The sequence below is a fragment of the Oryctolagus cuniculus genome, chromosome 3 (genome assembly GCF_964237555.1).
Source record: "Oryctolagus cuniculus chromosome 3, mOryCun1.1, whole genome shotgun sequence".
NCBI classification, from domain to species: domain Eukaryota; kingdom Metazoa; phylum Chordata; class Mammalia; order Lagomorpha; family Leporidae; genus Oryctolagus; species Oryctolagus cuniculus.
This window is the reverse complement of record NC_091434.1, coordinates 140708535-140722729: the sequence shown is the minus strand read 5'-3', so window position 1 is coordinate 140722729 and position 14195 is coordinate 140708535. Positions and strand designations below refer to the sequence as shown.

Here is a 14195-nt window from a genome sequence, read left to right as displayed (position 1 = left end):
CTGAATAATGCTCCAGCTAGAATAATTCACCCCTTCATCCGAAAATCCCAGTGTTTTTGTATTCTTTCCTCATATCACTTTTTTCTCAGGCAACGCAAACTTTTGGAAGCCAAATCAACAACGTGTTGGCTCTGTTTCACATCAATTGCTCCAACAAACCAGCATTTTCCAAAGACTACCAGATGCAGCAGAGTCTCTGATCTCCATTCCCTGGGTCCCGTAACACCCGGGCTTACATGTGAAATAGTAAGTGTTCCAGTCCTTTCTTGGTTCCAGCAACGCTAGCCCTGGCTTCAGCTCCCCTGCCTGTGAGCTTGGGGTCTTGCTGTATCGTAAGCCCATCAGTGGAAGTGCTCCCGTTCCCCAGGTGCTGAGACAACTTCCGTTGTGTCTTTCTTCTTGATGTCTCACGGCCCCCGTCAGCATCATGATTCACTCCTCCACTTACTTCCTCCTCCAAAAGAGCTGATCTCTGCTGAACAGGACCTCTTTGCTGGAATTATTGTTCTATCATTGTGCTCGAGGGGGAACAGCTGCTGCCACCCAGCTGCCATCGATCATTGTGTTTTCTAACAGCGCTACATGTCCCACTAGAACATCAGAGCCCAGCGACATCACGGCTCCAGACGCCTTCTGTGATCTTCAGGAAAACAAGCATTAAAGAGAGAACTTAAACAAAACACAGGTTCTTTCTTGACTCTGTAATTGCTTGGAGGGTAAAGATACTTCTTAAGCAAACTTGATCATTTTTAAAAACTCACTCGCTTTTTCGTTCTGTTAGCACATGTGGTCTCTCTTGCCCTTGTTTTTTTTTTTTTCTCCTCAAGTCATGAATGAAATATCATGTACTTCTTATTTTTCTCATTGCTTTTCTTATTATTAAAAATTTGAAAATGTATTTACTTGAGAGGCAGAGAGGCAGACTGAAAGAAAGCTCCTATCTGCTTCATCTCCCCAGATACCCACAGAACCAGAAACTCAATCCAAGGTCCCTACACAGGTGACAAGACCCCAAGTACTTGAGCCATCACTGCTGCTGCCCCAGGTCTGCATTAGAAGAAAGCTGGAGTCACAGGCCAGCGCTGGACCATGAACTCGGGCACTCCAATGCGGGACAAACGCATCTTCACTGCTGAACACTCACCTTGGAATTTTTCTTTGATAAATTTATACAATAAAACACATAGTTCTCAAGTTTTGACAATGTCACTATCTACGCATCCTATACCTGCTCTAGACATGTAACATAATTATCCCCAAGGATCCTAATTGTCCTTTCCCAGTTAAGTCTCTATCCCTGAAACAACCACTATTCTGATTTCTAGCCTGTTGCGTAATGTTGTCTATTCTGGAACTCGTATAAAAGGAACCAACTCTCTGAGGCTTGGCCTCTTTCATTTAATGTATTTAGAGAGATGTCCATGTTGTTGTGACTATCAACACATCAATAATTCATTCTTTTTCACCGCTGACTAGCATTCCGTTGAGTGGATGTAGAACTCATCCTCCTGAAGCAAGATTTGGGATAGTTCTAGTTGCTGTTGCTTTGGTATTTTTTTTTAAAGTCAAGACTTCTCTCTATTCATATGATGTATTATCAGTGTTTACAACACATTAAAATAGTTCAATTCAAAAAATGTACTATAAAAATATGCACAGACAATGCCACAGCTGAGAAAGAACTTCTAAGATCAATCCCTTTCACAATAACTACATAAAAATAAAATACCTTGGAATAAATTTAACCAAGGCTATCAAAGATCTCTATGATGAGAATTACAAAACATTAAAGAAAGAAATAGAAGAAGACACCAAAAAAAAAAAAAAAAAAAAAAAAAAAAGGGAAAATCTTCCATGTTCATGTACTGGAAGAATTAATATCATCAAAATGTCCATACTTCTGAAAGCAATTTACATTTTCAATGTGATACCAATCAAAATACCAAGGACATTCTTCTCAGATACAGAAAAAAATGATGCTGAAATAAACAAATGGAAACACAGGAGACCCCAATAGCTAAAGGAATCTTACATAACAAAAACAAAGCTGGAGGCATCACAATACCAGATTTTAAGTTACACTACAGGGCAGTTATAATCAAAACAGCCTGGTACTGGTACAAAAACAGGTGGGTAGGCCAGCACCGCAGCTCACTGGGCTAACCCTCCACCTGCGGCACTGGAACCCCGGGTTCTAGTCCCAGTTGGGGTGCCGGATACTGTCCCGGTTGCTCCTCTTCCAGTCAGCTCTCTGCTGTGGCCCGGGAGGGCAGTGGAGGATGGCCCAAGTGCTTGGGCCCTGCACCTGCATGGGAGACCAGGAGGAGGCGCCTGGCTCCTGGCTTCAGATCAGTGCAGTGCATTGGCCGTAGCGGCCATTTGGGGGTGAATCAACGGAAGGAAGACCTTTCTCTCTCTCTCTCACTGTCTAACTCTGCCTGTCAAAAATAACAATAAAAACAAAACAAACAAACAAACAAAAACAAAAACAGGTGGGTAGATCAACAGAACAGAATAGAAATGCCAGAAACCAATACAAACATCTACAACCAATTTCTATTTGGTAAAGGAGCTAAAACCAATCCTTGGAGCAAAGACAGTCTCTTCAACATATGGTGCTGGGAAAACTGGACTTCCATATGCGGAAGTATGAAGCAAGACCCTTATTTACACCTTAAACAAAAATCCACTCAACATGGGTTTAAGACCTAATTCTAGAACCAAATACCATCAAATAATTGGAGAATATTGGGCAAACCTTGCAAGACATTGGCACAGGCAAGAGTTCCTGGAAAAGACCCAAGAGGCATAGGTAAATCAAAGCCAAAATAAACAAATGGGAATACATCAAACTGAGAAGCTTCTGTACTGCAAAATAAGCAGTCAGGAAAGTGAAGAGGCAACCAACAGAATGAGAGAAATTATTTGCAAACTATACAACTGATAAGGGATTAATAACCCTAATATATAAAGAGATCAATAAAATCAGCAATAACAACAACAACAACAAAAACCAACCCAGTTAAGAAATGGGCAAAGGACTTAAACAGACATTTTTCAAAAGAGGAAATCCAAATGGCCAACAGACACATGAAAAATGCTCAGGATCACTAGCTGTCAGGGAAATGCAAATCAAAACCACCATGAGGTTTCACTTCACCCCAGTTAGAAATCAACAAACAACAAATGCTGGCAAGAATGTAGGGAAAAGGGTACCCGAACTGTAGGTGGGAAGGTAAACTGGTACAGCCACTATGGAAGACAGTATGGAGAGACCTCAGAAATCTGAATAGAGACCTACCATATGACCCAGCCATCCCACTCCCGGTAATTTACCCAAGAGAAATTAAATCAGCATATTAGTTATCTGCACTCCCATGTTTATTGCAGCTCAATTAATAATAGCTAAGACATGGAATCAACCAAAATGCCCATCAACTGAAGACTGGATAAAGAAATTATGGGATATGTATACCATGGAATACTACATAGTGGTTAAAAAAAATTAAATCTGGTCATTTGAAATAAAATGGATGAATCTAGAAAACATCATGTTTAGTGAAATAAGCCAGTCCCAAAGGGACAAATACCATATGTTCTCCTTGACCTGTGGTAACTAATAGAGTACCTAAAAGGCAATCTGTAGAAGTGAAATTGACACTTTGAGAAGCAATGACTTGAACAGCCCTTGTCTTGACTGTTGAGGAATAGTTTTTTTCCCTATCCTATTTGTTGAACTATTTACTTATTATAGACTTTATCATATTATATAAAGTCAACTGAAAATAGATCTTAGTAAAAAATACAAGTGGGAATAAGAGATGCAGGAGGAGGAGAGATGGCAGTGTGGGTGGGAGAGCAGGCATGGTGGAAAGAGTCCCCATGTTCCTGAAGTTGTAAACATGAAGTGTATGAAGTTTGTAACTGTAAAGCTGTATAGTTCTGCATACATTCCTATCGACTTACAGTACAGTTTATAAACTTGCCATGGGACCCCAAATCCCCTTAAGCTGGGTGGTAAAAATACCATCTTAAGTGTTAAAATGATCATATGGGTAGGATTAAGTGTTAAAGTGATCATATAAATAGGATTAAGTGTCTGATAATAATAATAGATGGAATTAGAAAGGAGTGAATGCTCCAACAGGGAAAGCAGACCACACAGCAGACTCACAGAATGATGATTGCTTTAAGTAACACTCTGACCTCAGAATCAGCTCTTAAGGCACCCTGGTCTGGCTGAAAAATCCACAAGAGCATTTCAGGTATGGAAAACGAAGACACTGTGGCAAAAAATGTCCTAAATGACGTATCTGGGTGAGACTCCAGTGGAAAGAAGGGGCAATCAAAGGAGGATGTACATTTCTCTGAAGGCAGGAGAGAACTTCCACTTTGCTTATGGCCTTGTCTAAATATTGAAGGAGTCTGTGAGTTCAAAAGGCTTCCATAGTAGCTCAAAAGACAGGTCATCGTCCCTCTACCCCTCCTGGACTTTTGGGCTAATGTAATCCCATACAACTCCTGCTTTATAAAAAACAAAAGGGGGGAATGTTAGGAAAATGGTGCAGTTTTATCTATGGTGTGATCTACACCTTGATCTACATCCTAGGCTCTAGCCCCTGCTGCCATTGCTGGAAGCCAGGTGGCCACATGGCCTGACCACCAGTGTCAAGCTCCACCCCCATCCTAATGGGATTCGTTGCTCCTGCTTCCCTGCCCGCCCTCCAGCAAAGTTTTAAAAGGACCTGTTCCTGAACACGTGGCTCCCTCTTGCTCTCTCTCTCTTGCTGTCTCACTGTCTCTCTGCTCCCTCTCAGCTTCTCTCTCTCCTCTCGTCTCATGCTCGCTTCTCTCTCCTCGCTCTCTCTTCTCTTCTCTGCTCTCCTCACTTCTCTCTGCTCCTCTCTCAGCTTGCTCGCTCTCTCTCCTCTCCTCTCCTCTCCTCTCCTCTCCTCTCCTCTCTCTCTCTCTTACTCTCTCTTACTCTCTCTTTTTCCTTCTTCACTCCTTCCCTCTGGTCTGCTGGGTTTTCCCCAATAAACCCTTTTCCTTAAAAAAAAAAAAAAAAAGGCTTCCATAGCCTATGCAGCTCATGTCAAGAACCTTGGGTGATCACTGACATCATACATAAGAGTGTTAACTGTTAACAACAGGAGTCACTGTGCACTAACTCTTCATGTAGGACCTCTGTTCTCAAAGTGTTGTAGTATGAGAGTTAACAGTAAAACTTGTTCTCAAAGATTTATTTCATTTTAGTGTATTACATGGAAGATATTCTTATGTCCCATAAGTTTTAGTTCTGCCTAAGTGTCCAACTCCATTGCTTGTTTTCTTAGGTGCTTCCTTAATTAATGATAAAATTCATTCTCAAGGATTTACTTTCTTTTAGTGTATTAAGTGGAGGATATTCTTTTGTCTCATAAATTATAGTTATGTCTAAGTGCTCACAAAAGATATATCATTCTTGGGTTCTTTAAAGTTAATTAAGTTTCTAAAGAAAAAAAAAGAAGTGAAATTAACTTCAAGATGCAATGACTTTGAACAGCCCTTGTCTTGACTGTTGAGGAACAGTTTTCTTTTTATCATGCAAATTGTTGAAATCTTTACTTAGTATAAAGTTGTCTTCTGTAAATAAAGTTAATTGAAAATGGATCTTAGTGGAGAATGGGACTGGGAATGGGAGAGGAAGGAGGAGGACGGTGGGAGTGTGGGTGATAGAGCAGGTATGGTGGGAAGAATCACTATATTCCTAAAGTTGTGCTTATGAAAAGCATGAAGTTTGTATTCCTTAAATAAAAGGTTTCTGGGGAAATAATAATAATAATAAAAAAATAAAAAATTAAAAAATAGTGTAGTTGATACACAATTAGTAGCTATTTCAGTAACATGCTAATATAACATATGTGTGGTTCCTTACATTCTTCTAAGTGTAGTTATTTACTTCTTCGCATTGTGGGGGAGTGTTGGTGCAGGGCTGAGGCCCTGCTGATCACCCCATCACTGGCGGTGCAGCAGCGCTGACTGCCCTTGCACTGGTGAGATGGTGCTGCAGCACCTGTGTGTGCTCTCAGCCCTTCAAGTTCCAGAGCGCACTGGAACTGACGAGGCCAGCGCTGTGGGCCGGGGCTGCACCCGCACGTAGCCCTGCTGCAGGGCAAAGTTAAAGTGCAGAAGCCTCACCCTCATCAAGGCCCTGAGGTGCCCTTAGGTCACCTGAAGGGATTCTGCTGCTTTCTTCACGTGGGACTCCATGTCACATCTCTCATTCAAAGACAATCCGAAGCGGCTGGGAGAGTGGGAAGATGGAGGGGCGCTCTGCTAGCAGCGTCCCAGGGAGACCCGGGGAGCCAAGAGCAACAAGAATCCACGGCCACACCACTGAACACTGCAAAGATGCCCATGGCCCAGGGCCAGGAGCAGCAGACTGGTTTCAATGCCACTGAGCAGGGCTCAATGCAGAGTGACTGTCCTGAAGGCCTGGTTAGGACATGAGTGGAGGCTGTCTGTGTGGAATGCTCTTCCCAGGACAGGAGGAGGTGACAGGCTGTGTGGTGGCTATCTCAGTGAGACAGAGGACCTGGCGACCAGAGGTCATCCCTGCCTAGTGCCTGCCTTTCCAAGCCCCCAGAAACAGAAACTTTGCCACAAAAGCAGAAAACATGGCAGAGGGCAAATCAGAGCTGGCTGAAATGAAATCTCCACCAACTCGGTAGCAGGGGACAATAAACAGAAATCAAGTGCCGTTATGGAAGAACCAAGTTTCATTTCTTGATACCCACATTTGCAGACAGAATTTCTAACTGTAACAGAGACTCTTAACCCCGTCGCTGCCTCTGCAGACAGGGAATACTGGACTAGTGTGGGGGTAAGGCTCATTTTCCTTGTCTATATTTTTGCACTAATTGAACTTTTATATTTATTGAGTTTTAAATCAATTTGAATATTTTAACTGAGTTGGTAGAGAGTACATCCAAGAGAGCTGATGTGGAAGAGTTTCTCGGTTCTATTCCAACACCATCAAATGCTTGGAAGAGTAACTAAGCTGTTACTTTCATTCACAAAAACAGGAATATTGCTTTATGTCTTTATGTTCCTTGCTTTTTAACCTAAAGTCATTTGTGCATGAGATTAAAAAAAAAACTTAGACACAAATGAATTACATAAAATCAAATGAAAAGTTCATTAGATAAAGAAGCATATAACTTGTGGGCTGGTGCTGCGGCTCACTTGGCTAATCCTCTGCCTGCAGCACTGGCACACTGGGTTCTAGTCCCGGTTGGGATGCCGGATTCTGTCCCGGTTGCTCCTCTTCCAGGCCAGCTCTCTGCTGTGGCCTGGGAGTGCAGTGGAGGATGGCCCAGGTGCTTGGGACCTGCACCCACATGAGAGACCAGGAGGAAGCACCTGGCTCCTGGCTTCGTATCGGCGCAGCACGCCGGCTGCAACGCACCAGCCACAGCGTCCATTTGGGGGGTGAACCAACGGAAAAGGAAGACCTTTCTCTCTGTCTCTCTCTCACTGTCTAATGCTGCCTGTCAAAAAATATATACATATAAAAAGATTTTAAAAAAGAAGCATATAACTTGTGAACGATTTAAGTTTTAAACCTGACCTACCTGTCCAACACTGAACAGATGTAACTTAAGTTCATTATTTTCTCTTTTGGTCTGTCCCTAAAAATTCAAACTAAACAATGCACCTGACACTACCGGTTTTGTGAGAAACATGCTCAGATAAGAGAGGACACTTGACATTTGAAGCAGATTTTGGGGGGACAGAGTCATGGAATTTGACTATCCGTGGCACCCCCAGACACTGTTTCTATCTGCTGGTGTGGGACAGGGCATGGATACACACAGATCTCTTTTCCTCATTGCCACAAAGCAGCGAGTGGGTTTCTGATTTTTCTATGGGATAAAAATAACTGAAGGCAATATTATAAGACAAAAATGTTCACTGGAGAACAAGAGTTTCCAACACATACAAGGTTCCAAAACAAAGAGAGGCTTTGTTAACATTATTGGACATATTTCACTGGGATATATGATTTTATTAGATACTAGTTTCTGACTCTAGGGAGTTTATTTGTAAGGGGCACGAAGAATCTGGTACTGTTGTTTGATCTTCTATGATTCTGCTATAATGCTACTTTGTTTTAAAAGATTTATTTACTTATTTGAAAGGCAGAGTTACAGAGAGAGAGAAAGCAATCTTCCATCTACTGGTCCACTCCCTCAAATGGCCACAAGAAGCAAGACTGGGTGAGGCTGAAGCCAGGAGCCAGGAGCTTCTTCTGGCGTCTCCCAAGTGGGTGCAGGAGCACGTGGGCCATCTTCCACAGCCTTCCCAGGGGCACCAGCAGGGAGCTGGATCAAAGTGGAGCAGCCAGGACTGGACCTGGTGCCCAAATGGGATGCTGGTGCCATACCTGGTGGCTTCACTCATACGCCACAGCATCGGCCCCTAAAATGTTATTTTCCTGAATATATATTTCACAGATTATGTAATATAAGATATATTTAATGCTTGTTTTTCATGCAACTGTAACTGAGGGAGACTTGAGGACTCGGTTAAATAAATTAGCTTAATACTATTTTCTTTTTTTGGAGGGGGACAGTCAGAGTTAGACAGTGAGAGAGAGACAGAGAGAAAGGTCTTCCTTCCCTTGGTTCACCTCCCAAATGGCTGCTACAGCGGGCGTGATGCACTGATCTGCAGCCAGGAGTCAGGTGCTTCCCCCTGGTCTCCCATGTGGGTGCAGGGCCCAAGCACTTGGGCCATCCTCCACTGCACTCCCGGGCCACAGCAGAGAGCTGGCCTGGAAGAGGAGCAACCAGGACAGAATCCAGCATCCCAACTGGGACTAGAACCTGGTGTGCCGGCGCTGCAGGCGGAGGATTAGCCTAGTGAGCCGCGGCACTGGCCAGCTTAATACTATTTAACAATACTCATTTTATGATCCTATCTGTGCTTACAGGAGAGAAACAGTCTGATAGGCAAATGCATCACAGGAGGAAGAAAGAGAGAGGAAGGGAGAGATGGAGGGAAGGACAGGGAAGAGGGTAGGAAGAGGCAAGGAACTAACTGGTGCTGAGTGCTCCCATGACAGGAGGCAAGGTGTCAGAACCTGTCACTCATCTATGTCCAAGACAATACGGGAAGGACAGCGTTTGCCCGACCTGCTGTAAGGGAAGGGAGCTCTGTGAGGGAAAGCAGCTGTTTGCTTCTCCCAAGGTGGCCAGGCAGCAGGCGGCTTGCTCACGGCTCAACCCTGGCTTGGTCTCAGCATCTCTGACACCGTTCGTTCCACAAGGTCATCCACAAAGCCCGATAATGAGAGGCTCCTCTTTTATCATAGTTTTTCCTTTTCTTTTTCTTCTGCTGCTTCGTTTCATTTAATCTTTTTTTTTTTTTTTTTGACAGGCAGAGTGGACAGTGAGAGAGAGAGACAGAGACTTCCTTTTTGCCGTTGGTTCACCCTCCAATGGCCGCCGCAGTCGGAGCACCGCGCTGATCTGATGGCAGGAGCCATGTGCTTATCTTGGTCTCCCATGGGGTGCAGGACCCAAGCACTTGGGCCATCCTCCACTGCACTCCCTGGCCACAGCAGAGAGCTGGACTGGAAGAGGGGCAACCGGGACAGAATCCGGCGCCCCAACCGGGATTAGAACCCGGTGTGCCGGCGCCGCAGGCGGAGGATCAGCCTATTGAGCCGCGGCGCCAGCCTCATTTTATTTAATTTTAAAGAGGCCCAGTGAAGGAGATTGTGGACAATAATGGCTACAGTGAACTGACTTTGTAGAATATTTGAAAGAAGAAACAAGTACCTGGTTTTTAAAGTAAAAAAAAAAAAAAGTTGTTTAAAAGTATGAAAAACCATAGCTTAAGTAAAAGGGACACAAAATCTATAACTTTGGCCAAGAAAGCATATATTAGATCAGTCGTGAAAATGCGTGATGCACAATAAATCACATTGTATTGATCCAAAAAGCAACAGAATTTGAACCACATAAAAGTCACATTTTGTATTTGTCAAGAAAATTCACTCAAGAAAACAAATTAACTTGACAGGAAGAGCTTTCCTTGAAAGAAACAAATTGTTTGATAACATCTATATTAATAGAATATCAAAAAGCCAAATGTCAAGAATAGTAGAGAATTTTTCCTGGGTAAAAAGGGTGCTTAGAGTGTTTTTAAATCATTTTTATTATTTTGTTTTTTTCTTAATAAGGATTTTCAATTGATTTTAAGAAAACTTTATCTAGCATGTATTTATAGAGACGTTGAATCCTGCTGTCGATAAACTGTTCCTTTAAATGGCACATAAGTAACAGGACTCTAGGTTTCTGTCTAGTCTAGTATTTGTTCTATATTTATACTACCTAGATGTATATTTCTTTCTAAAAAAGACATGAAAGTTCACCCCTAGGTACTGAAAGCCCAGCACTCTCTCTACCTGTCCGTCATCTTCCATTCTTAGATCAAGGACCACTTTTCCAAGAAACTCCCACAGGAGTCATCTCTGCTCTCCTGGACTCTGTCATTTGTATGCCTCTATCACATTTAAGGATTTATGTCTTGGATTAAAACTTCTCAAAAGTGTATTTCTAGTATCTCCTCTACTAAACTGTTAGATTTTTGAAAAAACTGTATCCTTTTAAAATTTACTATACTTGCCTAAATAAAATAATTACTGAGAAATCTTTGTTAAGACAGTAACAATAAACAAAAACAAGAATGAATATCTGGGGCCAGCACTGTGGCATAGTGGGTAAAGCCGCTGCCTGCAGTGCTGGCATTCCATATGCCCGCCGGTTCAAGTCCCAGCTGCTCCACTTCAAATCTAGCTCTCTGCTATGGCCTGGGAAAGCAGTAGAAGATGGCCCAAGTCCTTGGGCCCCTGCACCCACGTGGGAGGCCCAGAGCAAGTTCCTGTCTCATTGCTTCGGACTGGCGCAGTTCCAGCTACTGCGGCCAATTGGGGAGTGAACCAGCAGATGGAAGACCTCTCTCTCTGCCTTTCCTTCTCTCTCTGTTTAACTCTGCCTTTAATAAATAAATAAAATAATCTTAAAAAAAAAACCCACTGTATATCACTTGTTGACATGTGAGAATGAGATGCTTATTCCTCCTCTGGTTTTTTTTTTTTTTTTTTTTTTTTGACAGGCAGAGTGGACAGTGAGAGAGAGACAGAGAGAAAGGTCTTCCTTTTGCCGTTGGTGCACTCTCCAATGGCCGCTGCACCGCGCTGATCTGATGGCTGGAGCCAGGTGCTTCTCCTGGTCTCCCATGGGGTGCAGGGCCCAAGAACTTGGGCCATCCTCCACTGCACTCCCTGGCCACAGCAGAGAGCTGACCTGGAAGAGGGGCAACCAGGACAGAATCCGGTGCCCCGACCAGGACTAGAACCCGGTGTGCCGGTGCTGCTAGGCGGAGGATTAGCCTAGTGAGCCGCGGTGCCAGCCACTTCCTCTGGTCTTGAGCCTTGCTTGGATTCAGATGTAATTTAAAAGTTCATATTAGCGTTTTCCATTTATCATTAATGTAATTGTCTAAATAAAGGCACTTGGTGTCAAAGAAAGTACAAGTTCATATATTCCATTCCTCTAGATTACAGAGTGATTCTAGTGCAGGGTCAACAGACCTATTCTTTCAAAGTCAGCAAACATACAACAAATTGCTAACAGAGTCTGGTATCCATTTATGCATTTAATGAGATTTAATGAGTGAATTTCTGTCCACTGTTTTGTGCTCTCAAAATCCCACGGAGTTTCACTGAATAGCCTTCAAGGCAAAGACTGGAATCTAAGTAACGAGGTGACCCCACAGCTTAGAAATCAACTGAAAGTGTGACTCAAATCATTTATCACTTCAAATAAACATTCCCCTTATTTCAACTGGTGTAACTGTGATTATTAGATACGTGATGGTGGGGTATTTCCTATGCAACAATCTTATAAAACTGAAAAAAATAACCATGATCTTGCTTTTAGAGGAGCTCCTAGATTCAGTTCTTAAAGAAGTCGAGAAATAGGCATTGCATACAGCTGGCCATTAAGGCCAGCTCCACAGCTTGACAATTCTCTCTGATATCTTAGCACCAAGCAATAATTTAATTTTAAGTAATTTCTCCTTAAGGGAAGCAGTCAGCATCATCTTTAGTACGAAAGACACCAAGGTGAGGCGGCTTACCATATATTTGGATTCAATTCCAGCTGCTGGTAGGAATCAAAGTCATCTCGCAGGATAATGCTGTCACTGTGCAATTCCGCTGAAAGAACAACAAAGCATTCAGGAAAAAAAAATATATATATGATGATAGTAGATTCAATTTGAAAAAGTGCTGCATGAATGAGGAATAACAGTATTTTCAATTAAAACTGAATTTCAAGTGAGCAGTTAATTACATTTGCTTTGTTCCCACATTGCCAAGGGACAAAAATAAAAGACTTCTGGTGTTGAGATGCCTGGAAGTCTGGGGACCAGAGCACCCAAAGAGAAATCAACTGAATGCCATTGGGCAGGAGAGGCCAGAAGGCCAAGGTCAGCAGCAACTTAGGAGGAGAGGCCGCCAGGTCTCCCACGGGAAAGTGACTCATTGATCAGACAAACCTTGAACTCACTTCAAAGCATGGGAGGGGATGAAATACACGGGCTGGAGGATGCAGTACCGACCGACCCGTTTTCCCGTTTTCTCCTCCTTCCTACTCTTCCTCTTGCCCTGGCTCCCTTTCTCTCCTTTCCTATAAACTCACTCTGTTTTTTTTTTTTTTTCTTTTTTTTTTCCAAGGTGTTTCAAATTGTTAAATTCTTTTTGGTCTCGTTTTGTCCTCACATCTGCACAGGAGACACTGTCTCCATGGGTGAGTAAAATTCCCAAATAAAACCCATGTAGATGCCAGGAGCAATGCCAGGGCACTATCAATGGTTTTCGAGTAACATCACTACCCTTGAGATTGCATTAAACACCCATTTTTTAAGCTCCAGAAGAACTTGGAGCATGCCAAGAACAAAGAGTGTTTTTTTTCCACACACTAGAGAGAACATATTCCCACTGAGCAGGGGGTAGGCAAATTGAAACAATTTCCAAGCCTTCTATGGTGTAAGTGTGTTCATTTTTAAGCTTGTGCAAGAAATGCTAATTATTTCTATACAAGTTGTAAAAATTAATTTAGCACTTTTAAAACCCTTTCATCTGATTCCCACGGTTTGCTGAGGAAGTTTGTGCCAGCTAATATAAATTCTCTGGGCCTTTACACTTTTCCTTTGAGCTAGTTAAGCAGAAGCCTTTTGGGAAAATTAAAATCCTATCATCTGATTAACAAAAATCTGAGCACAATTTTTATTTTGTTCCAAGATTTTTTTTTTCTTTATGAGCTCACTCACAATTCTCTGAATTCACTGGGCAATTAAAATCACTTCCAAATAGCAGGGAAAAGACTCCCCAGTTCTGTTCGGTGACCTCCCTATTTCTGGCGGTCCTCACCCCCTGGGCACAGGTGAGCCAGCAGGCGGGTAGGTAATGAAGTCACCGGCACTGGCGAATCAGCACACGCTGTGAGCTCTGGCTGCTCGGATGCAAAGCCGCAGGCGTGAGAGCAGGGAGGAGATGGAGATCCACTGGAGAGAATGCTGGGATGGACAGTGATTTAATGAGTCCTCCGAGCGACTGGATGCAGTGCCCGAAATGCCTACAGGGTACAGCTCTCTGATACCTGATGCTGGTGGGGTCTCGGCTGGCCCAGCGCGGGTCACCAGCCTGTCTCCATGGCCAGGAGAGCATCTAAGCACTGATGATGTTTGCCTGCCAAATAAGGGGAGCCCCAAGCTGTAGCATTACATGAAAGGGGAGCTGCTCAAGGCAGGTTTTCCAGAGAGAAAAAGGAGCTAATTGGGTTTATAGGTTGAAAGGAAAAGCCCAAGAGACCAATAAGTGACCCATCCGGGAGTCCCTCGGTGACAGGCGTCTGCAAAGCCTGGCCCTGCTCCGGTACCTTCCTGTTTTCATTCTTATTCAGCACAGTAGCTTAGGGAGTTTCTTCTTTACACGTGAGAAATCTAACTTGTAAAGATCACTTGTTTCCCAGAACCAATTTTTTTTTTTTTTTTTCAAAGGCATTAAGTGGGTATGTCTCCCTGGGTCTTTGTTCATATATTTTTATTTTTATTTATTTCCAAATATCTATCACTTACTA

At 43.0% G+C, this 14195-nt stretch overlaps 1 protein-coding gene across 3 annotated transcripts in view; it reads right to left on the bottom strand.

The window, feature by feature from the left end:
* Positions 1–14195, bottom strand: part of RELN (reelin) — a 538293-nt gene that overhangs the window by 265457 nt on the left and 258641 nt on the right. For all 3 annotated transcript variants that reach the window (XM_070071183.1, XM_051849694.2, XM_051849695.2), the window contains exon 6: positions 12193–12271. In XM_070071183.1, the coding sequence (XP_069927284.1) occupies positions 12193–12271 (79 nt within the window). The remainder of the gene's footprint in view (positions 1–12192; positions 12272–14195) is intronic.